The sequence below is a fragment of the Triticum urartu genome, chromosome 1 (assembly GCF_003073215.2).
Source record: "Triticum urartu cultivar G1812 chromosome 1, Tu2.1, whole genome shotgun sequence".
Lineage (NCBI taxonomy): Eukaryota > Viridiplantae > Streptophyta > Magnoliopsida > Poales > Poaceae > Triticum > Triticum urartu.
In genome coordinates this window covers 116,380,247-116,400,387 of record NC_053022.1, presented here as the reverse complement: position 1 = coordinate 116,400,387, position 20,141 = coordinate 116,380,247, and the positions used below count along the sequence as shown (strand labels likewise).

The 20,141-nt window shown below is 44.8% G+C and overlaps 1 protein-coding gene across 2 annotated transcripts; it reads left to right on the top strand.

Annotated features, from left to right (window-relative positions):
* Positions 1–3,362: 3,362 nt before the first annotated feature.
* On the top strand, positions 3,363–19,780 carry LOC125551115 (protein PHYTOCHROME-DEPENDENT LATE-FLOWERING). Of its 2 annotated transcripts, none has more exons than XM_048714280.1 (12): positions 3,363–3,607; positions 9,746–9,821; positions 9,906–9,970; positions 10,093–10,155; positions 11,143–11,223; positions 14,336–14,497; positions 14,787–14,885; positions 14,954–16,251; positions 17,130–17,356; positions 17,447–17,574; positions 17,699–17,737; positions 17,825–19,780. In XM_048714280.1, the coding sequence occupies exons 1-12, from the start codon at positions 3,461–3,463 to the stop codon at positions 19,370–19,372; spliced, it is 3,933 nt and encodes a 1,310-aa protein (XP_048570237.1). In that variant the 5' UTR covers positions 3,363–3,460; the 3' UTR covers positions 19,373–19,780. The 2 variants fall into 2 exon arrangements, with proteins under 2 accessions (XP_048570237.1, XP_048570230.1); XM_048714273.1 differs by having other exon boundaries at positions 10,078–10,155.
* Positions 19,781–20,141: the final 361 nt, after the last annotated feature.

Below are 20,141 nucleotides of genomic sequence, written 5' to 3'. Positions count from 1 at the left end.
CATATCAAAATAAAACAGGAAAGCTATATCGCGAGCTATTGATCTACAACATAGTTATGCAAATACTATCAAGACTAAGTTCATGATAAATTAAAGTTCAATTAATCATATTACTTAAGAACTCCCACTTAGATAGACATCCCTCTAGTCATCTAAATGATGATGTGATCCAAATCAACTAAACCATATCTGATCATCACGTGAGACGGAGTAGTTTTCAATGGTGAACATCACTATGTTTATCATATCTACTATATGATTCACGCTCGACCTTTCGGTCTCCAGTGTTCTGAGGCCATATCTGCATATGCTAGGCTCGTCAAGTTTAACCCGAGTATTCCGCGTGTGCAAAACTGGCTTGCACCCATTGTATGTGAACATAGAGCTTATCACACCCGATCATCACATGGTGTCTCGGCACGACGAACTGTGGCAACGATGCATACTCAGGGAGAACACTTATACCTTGAAATTTAGTGAGAGATCATCTTATAATGCTACCGTCGAAATAAGCAAAATAAGATGCATAAAGGATAAACATCACACGCAATCAATATAAGTGATATGATATGGCCATCATCATCTTGTGCCTTTGATCTCCATCTCCAAAGCACGGTCATGATCATCATCGTCACCGGCTTGACACCTTGATCTCTATCGAAGCATCGTTGTCGTCTCGCCAACTATTACTTCTATGACTATCGCTGCCGCTTAGTGATAAAGTAAAGCAATTACATGACGATTGCATTTCATACAATAAAGCGACAACCATATGGCTCCTGCCAGTTGCCGATAACTGTGTTACAAAACATGATCATCTCATACAATAAAATTTAGTATCATGTCTTAGACCATATCACATCACAACATGCCCCACAAAAACAAGTTAGATGTCCTCTACTTTGTTGTTGCAAGTTTTACGTGGCTGCTACGGGCTGAGCAAGAACAGTTCTTACCTACGCATCAAAAACCACAACGCGATATAGTAATTGCTTTTTGATCTTCAGAAAGAACCCTGTTCATTGAATCCGATTCAACTAAAGTTGGAGAAACTGACACCCACCAGCCACCTATGTGTGAAGCACGTCGGTAGAACCAGTCTCGCGTAAGCGTACGCGTAATGTCGGTCTGGGCCGCTTCATCCAACAATACCGCCGAATCAAGAAACAACTAGTGACGACAAGCAATATGTATATACCCACGCCCACAACTCCTTTGTGTTCTACTCGTGCATATAACATCTATGCATAAACCTGGCTCGGATGCCACTGTTGGGGAACGTAGTAATCTCAAAAAATTTCCTACGCATACGCAAGATCATGGTGATGCATAACAACGAGAGGGAAGAGTGTTGTCCACGTACCCTCATAGACCGTAAGCGGAAGCGTTATGACAACGCGGTTGATGTAGTCGTACGTCTTCACGATCGACCGATCCTAGCACCGAAGGTACGACACCTCCGTGATCTGCACACGTTCGGCTCGGTGACATCCCATGAACTCACGATCCAGTAGAGTGTCGAGGGAGAGCTTCGTCAGCACGACGACGTGATGACAGTGATGATGATGCTACCGGAACAGGGCTTCGCCTAAGCACCGCTACGATATAATTGAGGTGGATTATGGTGGAGGGGGCACCACACACAGCTAAGAGATCAATGATCAACTTGTGTGTCCATGGGGGGTCCCCATCCCCCGTATATAAAAGAGTGGAGGAGGGGAGGGCCCGACCCTCTCTATGGCGCGCCCTAGGGGAGTCCTACTCCCATCGGGAGTAGGATTCCCCCCTTCCCTAGTTGGAGTAGGATAGGAAGGGAAGGAGGAGTAAGAGAGAAGGAAAGCCCCCCTCCCCCAAACCTATTCCAATTCGGCCTCCTGCCCAAGGGGGGCGCACCGGCCCCTTGTGGTCTGGTGTGCTTCCTTCTTATGGCCCATAAAGCCCATAACTTTTTCTGGGGGTTTCGGTAACCTCCCAGTACTCCGGAAAAATGCCTGAACCACTCGGAACCATTCTGATGTCCAAACATAGGCTTCCAATATATCAATCTTTATGTCTCAACCATTTCGAGACTCCTCGTCATGCCCGTGATCACATCTGGAACTCCGAACAACCTTGGGTTCATCAAAACACATAAACTTATAATACCGACCGTCACCGAATGTTAAGCGTGCGGACCCTACGAGTTCGAGAACTATGTAGACATGACCGAGACTCACTTCGGTCAATAACCAATAGCAGAACCTGGATGCTCATATTGGTTCCTACATATTCTACGAAGATCTTTATCGGTCAACCGCATAACAACATACGTTGTTCCCTTTGTCATCGGTATGTTACTTGTCCGAGATTCGATCATCGGTGTCTCAATACCTAGTTCAATCTTGTTACCGGCAAGTCTCTTTACTCGTTCCGTAATGCATCATCCCATAACTAACTCATTAGTCACAATGTTTGCAAGGCTTATAGTGATGTGCATTACCGAGAGGGCCCAGAGATACCTCTCCGATACTCGGAGTGACAAATCCTAATCTCGATCTCTCGATCTATGCCAACTCAACAAACACCATTGGAGACACCTGTGGAGCACCTTTATAATCACCCAGTTACGTTGTGACGTTTGGTAGCACACAAAGTGTTCCTCTGGTATTCGGGAGTTGCATGATCTCATAGTCATAGGAACACGTATAAGCTATGGAGAAAGCAATAGCAACAAACTAAACGATCATTATGTTAAGCTAATGGATGGGTCAAGTCAATCACATCATTCTCTAATGATGTGATCACGTTAATCAAATGACAACTCATGTCTATGATTAGGAAACATAACCATCATTGATCCAACGAGCTAGTCAAGTAGAGGTAAACTAGCGACACTATGTTTGTCTATTATTCACACATGTACTAAGTTTCCGGTTAATATGCTTCTAACATGAATAATAAACGTTTATTATGATATAAGGAAATAAATAATAACTTTATTATTGCCTCTAGGGCATATTTCCTTCAAGGACGACGATGCAGTCACTGACTCGGCGGGTCCACGTTGTGAGAATCTGGCACGGGAAGTTTTGGCGCTTTTTTCCTTTCCCGCGACGCCCCCGGTCAAGCCACTAGCGTGCTGGGTTCGGCCTGGATCCGTCGACGCTAATTTTAGCCCTAACCGGCAAAATTTATACTTCTAGAGACGCGACTGGTCCGTTGGAGCTTACACGGTTTCGAAATAAGAAAAAAGAAAAAAAAGGACAGGTACAACGACAGATGTGGCGGCCCCACGGACCCCATACGCCAGGCTCACGCATTGTCGCTGCCCGTGTCCATGCACCAAGTTTACCTCGAAACATATCTCGCCCCCCCCCCCCCCCCCCCCCCCTCCCCCCTCCTCCGGCTGGAGTTCGTGGACGACGGCGAGGCAGACGGCGGTACGGGCTAGCTCCTCTCTGTCGGCGAAGGTGCCGCGGAGATGGGGATCTCGTTCAAGCTGTCTAAGGTCGGCGTTCGCGTGCAACCGACCGCGCGCTCTGCCGCTCCGGAGCTACCGGCCGCGGCGGAGACGGAGAAGCCGGGCGCCGGTGAGAAGGATGGTTCCAGACCGGAAGCCAAACGGGAGGTAAGCCGTGTTTCTATTGGGTTGCTCGGCTCGGTTCGGTCGCGGGGTGGCCGAGGCGGTGGCCCCGACGATCTGGGCACGCAAAGTTGTAGTCTTTTGTGTGATAGGGGAGGATATTCGGGTTTTGCCTGCAATTTTTGGGGTTTTCGCGTCGAATTTGCGGCTGCAGGGATGATCCGTGGTTGTGTCCGCGGAAAGGGTCGGAATTTCCCGGTGATTTCTACTCGAGAGTTCTTTGTTCAGGTCCCTAGTAGAGGATTTCTAGGCCCAATCACGTCGTTGTTCGAACTGGGGTGCCAATTGCGTGTTCGAAGATTGTAACCTGGTGGCCTCCTCGATCGCAATTATACGGTATTTCCTTCATAAAGTAGCTAGAATTAATGACATGTTCATTAGAAAAGTACTCCCCTATCACACAAATGAAGATGTACTACTGTACTAGTTAATTCTGGCTACTAACCTAGATGAAGATGTTGCAGTAAAAATAGTGGACCTTCTAGTGATAACTACTACTATAATGTCCATTGTAATTGCAAAGGAGTACTTTTTTTACGGGAAGGCATACTTTATTCATCAAATAACGTTTACATCATCTGCTAACATTTTCACGATAAAATCAGGAGGGTGTCATCTCAAACAGAAAGGATATTCGCCCGTCCCCATCTAGCCAACTCATGAGCTAGAGTATTCGACTCTCTAATACAATGGTCAATAGTAACCTTCCCGAAATCTACTAAGATACTACGACAATCTTCTAACACCGGGAGTGTCCTTCATTATGATTCAGAGTGTCCACCACCGTAGTATTATCCGTTCTCACCACCAAATTGGAGCATCCAGTATTATGAGCTAACTTAAGTGCCTCGAGTAGCACTGCTGCCGCTGCCTCGGCTGAGACGACATCAGCTACATATTCCAACCTTGCCGTTGATGCTCTTATCTTATGGACGTTCCCCGATGATCACGAATAACAGCTCCACATGCACCGGTATATTCACCCTCTGAAAAAGATGCATCGACATTCAATACCTGCTGTCCTGACAGAAAAACCAGCCACTTGGAGTGACCTTGGTTATCCCTGTCGCACGGGCATAGTTAAGGGCCAACGCAATAACAGCGGGAGCTATTCTCTCTGGAGTTTGCACATCATCGCCTCTGACAAGTTGTCTTCTTTGCCACCATAGATACCAGCAAACAGTCGCTACAAGTTCTGGTAATTCGACCGCTCCCGTGTGTGATCGCTGGTAGGAGTCGTCACACAATATAAACTCCAACACAGCTGCTCCCGATCTATCTGTCATAGTGGCAAAAGAAATATCCGCTGAGATCCCAAGAGAGTCCCAAACTGCCTTTGATCTCTCACATGTGAGAAGTAGATGTGCGATATCCTCCGCACCAGCTTGACAAATTGGGCAGTGAGATATATTCCCAACATGACGATTGCTAGAACACTAAAACACTGGATGGCATTGTGTAAGCATCTCCATAAGAAAATTTTGATTTTCGCTGGTACCTTTAGATTCCACAACTTCTTCCATACCGGATGAGGCGCCGAATAAAAATTCTGTCATCCCCATATCATCTGCATCATAATTTGCTTCCCACTGTTTGTAGTACGCCGATCGTACCGAGAAAATTCCACTCTTCGTTAGGTGCCATGAGATGTAGTAATCCTCAGTATCTTTGTGGAATATGGGTATTTGGAAGATGTGCTCTGCATCAATATGCCAGAATTTTTCCCGCACTAATATCTCATCCCATTCTCCTGTTATTGGTCTATTAACTCACATACCCCACTGAGCGCTTGATTACCTCGCACTGTAATGATTTTCCTCGATGCACTATTTGGAATCCAGCAATCATTCCAAATATTTATTTTTGCTCTGTCTCCTACTCTCCAAATGCAACCTTTTTTGTATGTTTGGATGCCAGCCCAAATACTTTGACAGACATAAGAGGGCCCCTTCTTTAGTTCACAGTTTAATATATCACCAGAGGGGTAATATCTTGCTCTCAGCACACGAGCACAAAGGTATCCACAGTTATCAATTAATATCCAGCATTGCCAAATTGAAACTATGGATATCTCGAAAACCCATACCTCCTCTCTCTTTAGGCACGCACATCTTCCACCAAGCAAACCAATGCATCCTTCGTTGGTTTTCCTCATCACCCCACCAATATTGCGACATTGCATCACTGATCCCCTTGCAAATTTTCTTCGGGAATTTAAATACACTCATCGCATACGTTGGGATGGCTTGGGCCACTGCTTTCAACAGAGCCTCCTTACCTCCATATAGGAGAGAGTTCTCTCCTTCCATCCATTCACCATAGCCAGAATTCTCTTAATAATATGTTTGAAACAATCAACCCGGTCCACTCCAATCATCGGTGGAAGTCCCAAGTATTTATCCGAAAGAGATTCGGTCACAATATGGCACACCTCAGCCTTCACCTCCACATCTGTGTTTTTTTTTGACTGAAAAGTATTAAGCATTTGGCTTCACTCACCAATTGACCCGAGGCTGAACAATAATCATTCAGGATTCCACGAAGAGTGTTTGCATTTTGGGTATTTGCTCATAAGAATAAGAGAGTTATCAGCAAATAATAAATGAGATATTTTTGGAGAATCTCTGCACACGAGGCTGAACAATAATCATTCAGGATTCCATGAGGAGTGTTTGCATTTTGGGTATTTGCTCATAAGAATAAGAGAGTTATCACTTATCAGCAAATAATAAATGAGATATTTTTGGAGAATCTCTGCACACCTGGACCCCGTTCAAATCTCCAGCTTCCTCCTCATGGCTAATAAGAGCGGATAAACAAAGGAGTACATTATATTACCTCCGTTCGGAAATAAGTGATGCCGTTTTAGTTCAAATTTGAACTAAAACAGCGTCACTTATTTCCAAACGGAGGGAGTAGTTATCACCAGAAGGTCCACTATTTTTACTGTAACATATCCGATAAATGCTTCTACTAATCTAAGTTCAAAACCCAGAGCATGCTGCTTTTGGTAACTCTGTACTGTAGGTTTGGCCGGTTGCTGATTTGAGCGTCATTGATACAATCAGCAGCAGCAATGTGTTTTTCTGTTCTCTGGTCCACACAAATGCTTTTAGTAAAGGTGCTTTCTTTTTGCCGGGACAGTACTTTAATTTGAAGGAGCAGGAATGCCATGTCAACTATAGTCAATACACGAATAATAGAAACTGGGTCAATATTGTTGGTGCTGTGCTTCTTGGATTAAGAGAAAAGAGGTAATGAGTTTGTCTAGAGAACTTGAAAAATACCCAGGTATTTGAGCAATGACTAATGAAAACCACAATCTGTTGTAACCAAACACTCCACATTTTGTAATACTACATATTCTAGTGTTTCGAAACCAGTCATGCCCGACATATACCTCACACTCACCATATTCTAGATTTTGGTAAGATTTGATTTGTTTTGAGTATGGATAGGGGAAGGCAATGAAAGTTATGATTTTGATGAGGTTTCCGTAAGATTTGATTTGGTTTGGGTATGGGTAGGGGAACACAAGGAAAATTTTGATTTAGTTGGGGTTTTGGTAAGATTTGATTGAGTTAATGCAGGACTTGGGGGAGGGGTGGCGTACAGGAGGGAAAAAAACCAAACGGGTGAGGGGCAGGGTGGAGGCGAACTTACAACAATGAACTCCCTTTAATAGTTGAGGCTATTTATTGTTTTGGGAAACCTTAGAAAAATCCAAAGATAATGCATCCAAGCACACTAAGTGTTGGTGTGGGATTAACCCATCTGGAGTGTTGCACTTCCACGGGAGATTAGCCTGTTCAAATCTACCGAAAAAGGCTTTCGCCCCGCTTTATATATAAAGCAACGATCAACAACACCCGGTACAAACGCACGCCCCCACAACACACGAACACACACCCAAGGCAGGATACATAGGCGCTGAGCGCAGCAACACCATCCCTAGCACTACAAGAGCAGCCGGGGGCTACCGCAGTGAACACGCCACCGCGAAGAAGTGATGCCGCATATGACGAACCGTGGGCTCCAAGGCGGCGCCTTCAGGAAGGATACGACACCGGAGCGCCGCCACCGTCCGATCCGAGGATCAGAGTTTCCCCTGGAGCAACATGACGGGCAATGAGAGCCGCAACGATGCCTTCAAGAAGGGAATGAGCTTCGCCGCCGCCGGTCCGAAGATAGAGCAGGTTTTCACCCAGGCCACACACACCGCCACAGAATGCCACACCCCGGCTACCACGCCGCCCACACGGCCGTGGCACCCGAGCGGCACCGAGCCACGGGCTATGCCTATGAGCACAATGGAACCACCACCAGGGCCGCCGTCCCGACATGCAAGACTAGGGCTGGAATTCGAGCCGAGTCGAGCCAGCTCGACTCGACTCGCTAGAGCTCGTTTCATTAACGAGCTTGCTCGACTCGACTCGTTATTATTAACTAGCTCAAATCCAAGATTGGCTCGGCTCGTATAACTCGCGAGCTGGCTCGTTTAGCTTGTTAAGCTCGTTAAAGATATGAACATAAAACCCTCAAATATTATAAAAATTATTATGTATATATTAAACATATATATCACTAAACAATAGTAATTTCCTTGTAACGCATGAGTCTCTCCTAGGCGGTTGGGCCTTCAACGGCTAGGCCTTGTGTTGTGCGCCTGGGACATAGGGTGCTGAGTGGCTGATCTTTTGTACCGAGCCTAACGAGTTACACGAGTACTCGTGAGATTGGCTCGTTTAACTTGGTCTATAAACGATCTTAAACTAAAGCTCGGCTCGGCTTGTTATTCTTCGAGTTCGAGTCGATTCGAGCCGAGTCACGAGCTACTTGTTTAGCTCACGAGCTTCGAGCTTTTTTTCCAGCCCTATGCAAGACCTTGACACCATCTCACCCAAGACCCGCCGCTACCCCAACCAAAGAAACGAGTGGAAAGGACCTGCCTTTCGCACCCCTGGGCGGCCCCAGCGCTGAGACCCAAAAGGCCGGCCAAACCTTCGGCCCGTCCTGCGGCACCGGGTGCGAGACGAGCTCGGTCCTGCTGCCGGGGCGCGAGACGAGCTCGGTCCTGCTGCCGGGTGCGGGACGAGTGATGAACCACAGTTAGGGGAAGGCCAACCCTTCGACGAAGATAGCGGCCGGACGACGAGTTGAAGGATCGAAGGTCAAAACGGGCCGCCTATAGACGAGTAGACGCTGGAAATCCAGCCGCTGCCGCAGTCGACCCGCCGAGCTGCTGTGATGCCGGCGCGGCGAATGACAACCGCCACCTAGAGGACCGAGCCACCTCGCCGTCGTCGTCCACAGCCGAAGCAGCAGCCACGCCGGACCAATGCCCCAACCTGCGCCGCCCGCCGGAAAACGCCAAATCCGTCCGGCACGCACAGCCACCAAGCCGCCGAAGCGCCGCCGTGCACGCCCGACCACGCCAGGAGCCAGCCCAACCAAGGTGGCCGCCGTCCCCCAGCCTGTGCCGCCGCAGCCCTCGTAGCCAACCGCCTAGATTTGATGGAGCCACCGCCGCAGCTAGCTGCCCCGCCTCCCCAAGCGCCGGCACGCCCCACCAGAAATTCCGCGCAGCCACCGCCGCTCCGATGTACAGCCGCGCCCGCAGCACGGCCAGCCGCGTCACCGCCGCGCGAGCGCCGCGCTCCTCACCAGCAGGCTGCGTCCTGCGCCGCAGAGCACCAGGGGAGGGAAGAAGGCCCCGCTGCCACCGATGCCAGCCGGGCGAGGAGGGGAGGAGGCGCTGGCGGGCGGCGGCTAGGGTTTTGCCTTGCCGCCCGCGAGAGCGGCTCGAGCGAACAGAGTTCGGGGGTTGAAGCAAGCTCTTTCCCTTAATGTTTTCACTTGGTAGTATTGCCTGTTCAAATCTTTGGATCCTGCTGTTTACTTAGCTTAACTTTGTCCTGTAGGATTAGGTAGTGTCATCCTTTGCAATGGTTTCTGTGTCAGATTTATCCTGGCTGTTTGTTCTTACTTTTCTTTGTTTGATTTTTTTCCTGAAAGATTTTTAGGTTATTTGTTTTGTTGGCAGAATTTTGATGTGTATTATTCTCGCCTTGAGAATCACGTGTCCTCCATATGATAAAATGCTGACCTTTTCTCTTTATGTAGGACGCTATTGTCGAGAGAGCTAATGATGCGAATGGCATCAAGATTTCACCAGCATGCTCTAGGGCGATTTTGCCAGGTATTGGCTGAGAAAATATTTATTTAATATGTTCTGTATTTGTTTATCCACTCTTTGTGCTAAGCTTTCAACATTGTATTGCAGATCATGAAGTTTCTTTCACTTTCAGTCTCTATGATAGAGGTTACCTCATCGCCAAGTCAGCAGTGGTGCGTTCTTCAGCTAGAATTTTGATGACCAAAGGCATCACATTGATGTTCAAGAGAAAAATGGCTTGAGATTTTAGTATATTTTGACCTAACACATTTGTGTTTAGCTGGATCCTTGCCAGCCCTCTGTTCAGGATGGGAAAACACTGCATCCATATGATAGAGCGTCAGAAAAATTGTTTTCTGTAAGTATTGAATTGCTTGCTTGTTGGTTTCATAATTCTTTTCTTGTTTCATATCTGGTCAAAGGCTTTCATGTGTACTGTATTAGAGTTGATGCCTGCGTGGCTAGGTTTTAATGAAATATTTTGTACGTTACATGCTCAAGCAGTATACTAGATACGAAAAGTTGATGCCTGTTATGTCCTTGCAACAGCAAGCGTAATAGGTAGGGCCTCTCCCTTGCTGGCTTCCGTCCTCATGGTTTTGGTGCCGTGACGCTGAGACAATGCATGTTTGGGTAGCAGGGGTGAGATGAGAGAAACGAAAACATATCCCTATTGCTGACATTCCTCCCCTTTCTTTTCTTTTATGGAAGCCCTCTTTTGTTATTATAATTTATATTCCAATGGGGTGCCCCCTGCTGTTTCCCATTAAGGCCTCCTTAGGTTCATACTTCATAGGATAGGAATATCATAGGAATAGGAAAACTATAGGAAGTGAGATGAAATGTATCTCAATTCCTATAGGGAAAGAGATGTCACTTGATTCATAAGGAACTTTTCCATTGAGTCTTGGCTAATGTTTTTTTCCTTTGAAATGTGAAGGATTGGTTCCTATCATACATAGGAATAGGAATCCATTCCTACAAACCAGAAGGCTCCAAAGGAATTTTTTCTACAAAATTCCTATCCTTTAGAATTTCTACGAAATTCCTCTAAACCAAAGGAGGCCTAAAAAGAGATTGATATAACCTTTTGATTTCTGCAGTAACAGTAGTAGGAGACTAGCTGATTCTTATCACATGACAGGCTATAGGTGTCAATATTTTTTTTAAATGAGTCTGCGAGCAACACAAATGCAATTTTCCTTTGTGCTTGGTTCTCCTCCTAAAAGATGGAACAAAACATCCTTCAATAGCTGGTTAAAGTTAGTAGAAATAGTTAAACCGTGTCATGATGATCATAGCTCTGTGTACAGTTAAATGAGCTGCTTTGCATCATCACGTGCAGGCCATTGAAGCTGGAAGGCTGCCTGGAGATATTCTTGATGAGATACCAAGCAAGTACTACAATGGTTCAGTTATCTGTGAGGTAAGTTATTTTATCTGATTTGAAGCGTGCTATGTAAGCAAATGCGTAGTTAAACTGTCAGATGCTAAGCACCGTTGAATGTGAAAGTCATTCTTGTCACCGCTACCATAGTTTCTGTTTACGGCATGTTTTTCACTACAAGGTTTGCTAGCTTTTTCTAACGACAATCTTTGAAAGCAACCCTATATTATTCACACATGCATCCTAGAATAGATCATGGCGATTTACCAGGAATTCCTAACCTTACTTTTGGTCTTTTGGACAAGTATGAACTGCAAATTATGGATGTGTAGAACACAACATGAAATAAGTCAAAGTGCTGTTTTGGATATTGTCATGCTGCTACTCTCTCTGTCCTGCAAAAAGTGGTGTACAATTTGAATAACTTTGTACATTGAAGAGTGGCGCAGCCATTTCTGATGCAATAAAATTCCGTTGTTACCCCTGTGGGTATAATTTTGGAGAAAAAGGAACAACACACATGCATGCTGAGCCTATGCTGTTCGCTTTGGTTCTCTTGTGACCCGTCACCATGAATGCGAGCTTGCAAATGGCGTTTCTCCCACCTAGCCGCTCTCCCACCTCCACCTCCACCCATGGCGAGTCCTGGATCTCTCTCCCCTGATAGAAGGTCTCCTGCATTGGGACTTTCTCAGGAGTCGGCTAGAAAGTATTAGCTCTGGTTATATCACTCTCATTCCCAAGACACCTCTTCCGGAGTCGGCTAGATTATAGACCAATCACTTTATTGAACAGCTGTCTCAAGATTTTGACCAAACTTTTAGCTAATCGTCTGCAGCGGGCCATTCTTGGTATTATCCATCGTAATTGGTAGGGAATACACAGACTATACATGGAACATAATATACTCTAACACCCCCCTCAAACTCAGGGTGGATCGACAACACTGAGTTTGGAGAGATAAAATTCATGCTGTGGTCTAGTCTGGGCCTCCATAAAGAAATCTGTCAATTGTAACTCAGAAGGCACATACTAAAGAGCAATAACCTGGTTCTGCACACCAGCGCGCACAAAAGAAGCGTCAACACCAACATGCTTGGTGAGCTCATGCTTCACAGGGTCTCGCACAATACTGATATCAGCTGTACTGTCGGACAAGAGGGTGGTAGGTGTAGTAACAGACACACGGAACTAAAGTAACCACCGTAACCAAGTCACTTTTACGTCAAAAGAGCCATAGCTTGCAACTCAGCCTCTGCACTTGAATGGAAACTGCAGTCTGTTTCTTCGCCTCCAGGCAATGAGAGAACCACCAAGAAAACAAGTAAGCAGAAAGTGAACGGCGATCTGAGGGATCACTAGCCCACGTAGGATCCAAATAGGCCTGAAGCTGTAACGAACTGGAGCGCGGAAAGAAAGATGGTGAGAGATCGTGCCATGAAGACATCGTAGAACATGAAGAAGGTGACTATAGTGAACCGAAGTGGGAGCAGGAACAAACTGACTCAAACTACGGACAGGATAGAAGATATCTGGACGAGTGACAACTAGATAGACAAAACTCCCAACAAGATGACAATAATGCGTCAGATCAGACAAGGGATCACCATCAGAAGCACGAAGGTGAACATTGGGCTCCATGGGAGACTCAACAATGCGCTCATCAGTAAGAGCAGCATGAGCAAGAAGATCTTGGATCGGACTGTTCGGGTTGAGGCCGGACGTAAAGGCAGAGAGCAACTTCGTCCGACTTAACGATTTTTGTACTAATGTCACGATCCCGTCATATCGGACATCCGGCCTAGAAGCTGGACCGTCCAGAGTCATGTCGGACGTTCGTGTTGGAGGCCGGACGTCCGGCCGCTGTAGCTTTGGCTGCATTTCTTCCGTGTCTTCTCGCTCCTCTTCCACAATGACCTGGCCTTCCTCCCTCGCTTCTTCACGGTCAATTCCTTGGTACTTGTGTATGTATAGAGTTCTGGTTTGAGGTAGTAGCCATGTCTCATGGAATTATGTAATTTTATCGTTTTAATATATTTCAGTGGAAGCTTCTCACTTGTGCCAAGAGGTCCTGGGTTCGAACCAGCCTCTCTGCATTGCACTTCGCAGGGGTAAGACTAAGGCTGGCCATAGTGGGGGTAACATAACCGGTATCATGCACTTGGGACTAGCAAACATGCTTATGTGGCAGACAATTAAAGAAGAGAGAGGGGGTTAGAGTAACATATGTAGATACCGTATCATAATAAATGTTATGCTACTATGTGTCATGCATGGCAATAAATAAGATGATATATGATACTAATCTATGATACTATGCACTATGAAGATAGTATCATATGCATGGTACTAACATATGATACTCTCCACTATGAGTAGCCTAAAGACTAGGTTCCTATAATCCCTCCCCAGACCCCACCTTGTGTGGGAGCTTCTATGCACTGGGTCTGTCCTTTCAGTGGAAGCTTCTCCCACTTGTCTTCACTGGTCAAGAAAAAACAAATAAACAAACGCACCCACAGGCCCATCATCACCCACAATAACTGATGCAGCGCAGGCGTGCCTAGACCAATGCGGAATGTGCGCGCAACTGGATTGAGCAGCAGGGTCCCAATGCGAGGAGAAATAACGGCTGCGTTGATGTTTAATCAGGGGTATAATTGTCCATTTACCATCCACGTTTGCTCTCCTTGGTATTTGCATAAAGTTCTGGTGCTACCTAATGTGGGATGAAGGGACTCTAGTATTAACAAAGAAAACTGTGGAACTACTTTTCAAGGTAAGTATATACATATGATTTTCATGTTTCCAATCTAAATATTTAAAACGATATTAGCATCCATTTTGGAAAAGTTTGAAGGCATGTCCAAAACGTCACTTATTTGTGAACTGGAGGGAGTAGTTTGTATGCTACATTAGTTTTTCCCATTATAAATGGTTTATATGTTAAGCCTTCAACTACTATTTTCTACAAAAATTCCAAATAACTGTGAGATAATACAGCAATTAAAATATTTAAACCCGACGCTGCATGCCATGCTTGTTTTGTTACGGTTTGTGTACCTTATTGCTGAGATAGCATAACTCATTTAGAAGTTTAACTTATATTGGTTCTCAAGTACTTGACTGTTCTTATGGTATTTACTTCTAGATACGCGACTACCGAAAGCATGCATCCAATCAAGTTCATGCACCATCTGCTGACTTAGGACTACCTGCTGTGAATAAAGTGCAGCTTCAGATGACATTTGAAAATGTTGTTAGGGACATTATGCTGCTATCTGATGATTCATGGAGTTACAGAGATTTCATGGTATGCATTCTTGTAAAGAAGTCTCCTATCATTTTAGTGGCAAGATGAATTTACATGTTTTGTTTTCCTTTTCCTTCCAAAATCTGCTAATGTGTGCCCCTCTAATCCCAGTTTTCCACGCCTAGTTTGCATGCAAGTAGCTAACATCTTCTTACTTTTGGTCAGTCAAACCGGTTCTACATGAACCATTGCTAGTCTGTTTATAGAGGGATCTGTAATGTAATTTTTGCCTAGTCTGTTCCTCATCATATCTTCTCATCTATGCTCCTTGCTGTACTTGTTTGTATAGGAGGCAGAGTCACGGATTGTCAAAGCTCTACAACCAGCACTTTGCTTAGACCCTACACCAAAGTTGGACCGACTTTGTCAGGATCCTGTTCCTCATAAGGTACAACCACATGCAGAGCCAAAGCACTGTTATAGATGTGTATTTTAAGTATTTTGCATTTCTTGCAGTTAAACCTTGGTGTTGGAAGAAAGAGGCGGTTGAGGCAAAATCCTGACGTTGTTGTCACATCCAGTTACATGTCTCATGGTAAAAAGGTGTGCATTGATAGGGTGTCTGAAAGTACCAAAACGGACGAGATGGGTATTGCAAGTAGCAATATTACTCACCAGGTCCTTGATAACATTACTTCGCAAATTATGTCAGGTGGCTCTCAACCACTTAGACCAAGTAGTTCACAGGATGCAGCTAGAATGTCAATGGTGTCCCATTCTGGTATCCAGCAAAATATCAATTATAATGCTGTTGGTAATGATCATGGGGCAGGAGGTCCTGTCAGTTTTACTGGAGTCAATTCAAGCACTTCGTCTCAGAACATGATGGCTTACAATGACAATGGCCTTCTATCTGTGAAGAGGGAACTACAAGAAGCTCCATTGCAAGACCCTAAGAGAGTAAAACCAACAATTAGCACTGATGATATCCAGCAGCAGCAACAGCGGCAGCAGATACGGCCTCAATCAGTTGCCCTTAGTGGGCAGGACATGCAATGGAAGAAGGGGATGCAGTATGCTTCATTGAATGGCCAGAGATACCCCTCTCCAATGGTGAACAGTATGCAAGATTCAGGGGCTTCCTTTTATTTCAGAGAGCAGGGTTTGAGATATGGTGCTAAGCAAGAGCAGATGGATGGCATGGAGAGATGCAAAGACCCCTTGCAGGCTATGCCCCCTGAAAATACTGTGCTCGATCAGCAGCAACCCCATGCTCAACATTTGTCACAACAAGCAGCAGCTAGAAACAATCTACAGAACATGGCACAATGGCAGAATCCTCGGGGTCCAAGTGAGAAAGACATGAAGAAAGAAGAAATGCTTCAGAGAAGAAAGTTAGCTGCTGCCTCTCGTGTCTCTTCTGCACCAATGGTTCAGTCTCCAGTATCCTCTAAATCTGGAGAGATATCAAGCAGTTCAATGGGTGGCCAGTTTGGTTCTGCTGCGACATCTGCTGCAATTGGATCACATAAAGATAATAAGTTTGCCACGAGTTCTAGTGCTGCCGTAGGATACCCGTCTGTGGTTTCCAGTCCTAGTGATTCTATGCACCGGATGCAGCAGCCTTCGGTTGCTCCTTCGAAAAGGAAAAATTCTGCCCCCAAGACTCAACCACTTGTAAGCAGTGCAGGGTCCCCAGCCAGTGTTTCAAACATGCTTCCTATACCGAATGCTAGCAGCCCTTCTGTTGGGACATCAATGGCTGACCAATCAATTCTTGAGAAATTTAGAAATATTGAGGCTATATCCAATCGGTATGAAATAACATTTGCGAAATCTGCTAACTCTACATTACGGCTTTGGTTTGACAATTTGTTTTATTTTCATTTTCTGGGGTTACCTGTAGAAATATGTTTTGGAAATTTATGACTGCACAATTCAGTACAATAACTCCTGTCACAAGAAGATGTGACTCTGGAATTTCTGCATTTAGTTGTTTAGCTTTTGACAAATGATACTCATCGATAGTACCTCCTAGTAGGATTAGAATGTATATAATTGATATTGACAATTTATCAAAAAATATTTTCATACATTAAACTTTCATAATTTTCCCTCTTCAAATGTACAATACTAAAACCTGGTCCAAGTTAAATCTTCTTGAAATTTGGAAGTGTAGAGTGTCACTTATTTTTGTAACTGGGTAAAAAGAACTGAAAAAAAATGCTGCTTTAACATTGCTTTGAACGCTAAATGTCACTTCCTTGAGTCAGTTATTCTGCATATGTTATTATGTTTAATACAATTAAAGTACTCCATCCGTTCACAAATATAAGATGTTTTGGATATTTCAATATGGACTACATACAGACTGAAATGAGTGAACGAACACACTAAAACGTGTCTATATACATCCGATTCAGATTTTTTTTAGAACATCTTATATTTATGAATGGAGGGAGTATTATAAAGTTGACTTGTATAATTTTGTTCTGTTTACCTGTTTGGCATGACATGTGTTTTACTTGAACATCGATCCAATCATATAGCAGGTCATAGTTGGTAGAGTTGCTTGGTTATAGCAGCAGATTTAAAATCAGAAACCTTTCAGCCACTGACATTTTACGATCTTTTTCATATGCATATGATTGTTTATGATTGCAGCTGAAGCTGTTGGCATATTTTGTTTCAGGCATCAGCTGCACAATAAGAAGAACAAAGTTGATAATTTATCTAATAATAGGAAGTCCATGATAAATGCAAGCCGAGAGAAAGTTGTTACACTTCTCTCCAGTTGCTTCCATACTGAGGATTACAAAGATGAGTTGAGGCCTCTTTGTAATTCTATGTTGAGTGGAACAATAAATTCCTTTAGGACCAGAATACTGAACTTTGTTGTCACCAACCGCTCATACCAAGGTTTGTGATCTACACAAGATTGTATATCTGTTCCCAAATTAGGATTAAAGTTGAAGCTTTGATTAGTATGATTAAAATCACTTCCTACAGGTCCTACAAAGCCGTTCCGGATCATTTTCAAGGACAAGCCTGATGGGACAGTGGGAATGCAATATGGAGACCCAGAAGATTTCGACAATCGGAACTCACATGAGTGTACACTCATATTACCCACCAAGGTATGCATTAATTACTGATTGTATCCTCCCGTGCATAACCTAGTACCAAAAACTTGAAAACAGCAGGTTTATGGTATGTGTTTTCTCTTCCTGTGTTTAACCTCTCTATTGGTTTTTCTATCAGTACCATGCCGACTTGCTTGCAACACAACTCATTGCTCGGGTGAGTTTCAACTACCCTAAAGATTGCTTGGAATTAATAATTTGGATAGTGTCCTGAATTTTGAACCTTTTGAACCCTTGACCCTAGATGGAGAAAGAAGGCTATGATAAGGCAGATGATCAAGTTGTGCCCAGCAACCCTCCTGGTAACCTCAGTGGACTATCAGGCATGTTACCAGACAATACAGCCAATGAAGTGAAACAAGAGGGAGGTATAACCCAGCAACTTAATGCTGCAGCCCATGCGAATATGGTATCTGGAAGCCCTTTGCAACAACTTTCTGCCAATAGGATGCTTCCATCTGGGAGTAGCAACCAGGCAGTACCAATGCAGCAAGGGTATATGCAGGGTGCAACCATGTCTGCAAGGAGTCAACAACTCGACCAAAATTTGATCCAGCAGCAACAACAGCAGCAGCCACAGCTGCAGCAGAATGCACAATCACAGCTTCAGCAACAAACATCTCTTCCTCTCAACCAGATGCAGAGACCCCAACTGCTACCAACAAGCCCATTATCTCAGATGCTGGGGCCTGGCTCAAATCTCCCAATGGGCTCAAACCACATGAGTAACACCAAGGCTACTACTCCTGCTTCCTTGCAGCTTCATATGATGCAGCAAGCACAGCAGCAACAGCCAGTGCAGATGTCAAGAAAAGTGATGATGGGGCCTGGCTCATCTGTGAACATGGGCAATATGGTTAATAATGTAGTAGGCCTCAGCGGTCTTGGAAATATTATGGGAATGGGCAATGTGCGGCCAATGTCCTCCCCGATGGGATCCATGTCAGGCTTAGGGAACAGTCCCAATCAGATGAGCCTTGGAATGGCATCCAATCTTGCCGCAGCTGGGCTTCGTCCAGGTATGAACCCTGCTGCTATTGCCAAGATGCGGATGGGATTAGCTCAGCAACAAAGGGTGACCAGCCTTTACCCCCAGACTGGAATGGTTGGATTGCCTGGCAGTGGTTCACCAATCCTTCCTAGTTCTGCCGGCTTGGCCATGATGGGCCATCATTCACTAAATAGAAACAACCTTAATCCCATGCAGAGGGCCATGATGTCTCCAATGGGCCCACCAAAGATGCCAGTGGGTAATTTTCAGATGAATGCCCAACAGCAGCAGCAACAGCTGCAGCAGCAACAGCTACAGCAGCAACTACAGCAGCAGCAACTCCAACAGAACCCCCAGCAGCAGCAGCAGCAGCAGCAGCAGCTACAGCAGCAGCAGCAGCTACAGCAGCAGCAGCAGCAGCAGCAGCAGCAGCAGCAGCTACAACAGCAACAGCATCAACAGCTCCAGCAACAGCATCAACAGCAGCAGCAGCAACAACAAATGGGATCCCCTTTGCAGCAGGCGGCACAAGTAGGTTCGCCTGCTGGTTCACAACAGTCATTGGTGATGCAGCAGCAGCAAATAAGCCCGCAGCAAATGGCTGCGATGAGCCCACAATTGAGCTCAGGGGCTCTGCAACAAGTGAATAACAATGTAGTCAATCCTGTGGGGACGCCAGGCCCGCCTCAAAGTCCACAGTTGAGCTCACACTCACAGACCCAAGGTTCAGTCAGCAGCATTGCAAACTCTCCAATGGAACAGTTGCAAAGTGCCAATATGGGAGGTCCTGGTAGCATGTAGTAGTAACTGCAAATATTTAATCCAGTCCGTGGGGATACGCAATAATGGAAGATATAAACATTGACAAAGACGGCTACTGCTTTCTTGTTTGTTGTGGTAATTGAGGTCAAATTAGTTTTCCTGCAAGTTATAACCGATAGACGCAGTTGTTATGCAGGAACCCTTTTTTCCGCCAGGATTTGTGATGTAGATTGTTGTAGCTGATGGAAATAGTGCATGTAGGAAGGAGCTCAGTACTAGGAGATACATTGTTCAGCCGAACTACATTTTCTTGTTTAAATTAGAGCTGTTATAGATGCGTATATCTGCTACATAGCCGATTGTGCTTGTTTACCTTTTTTTTACCAGGAAACAGTTGTGCCTATGAATAAGTATGCCCATTTCATTGTGAATAAGTTTGTCATGTTTTATCTTGGAACTTGTAGATGTTGCAACATACTGACATTGTTGCTGTGTACAAAATTTAAACTTTGAAAAAGAAGTATGCCCATTTCATTGTGAATAAGTTTGTCATGTTTTATCTTGGAACTTGTAGATGTTGCAACATACTGACATTGTTGCTGTGTACAAAATTTAAACTTTGAAAAAGAAGTATGCCCATTTCATTGTGAATAAGTTTGTCATGTTTTATCTTGGAACTTGTAGATGTTGCAACATACTGACATTGTTGCTGTGTACAAAATTTAAACTTTGAAAAAGAAGTATGCCCATTTCATTGTGAATAAGTTTGTCATGTTTTATCTTGGAACTTGTAGATGTTGCAACATAC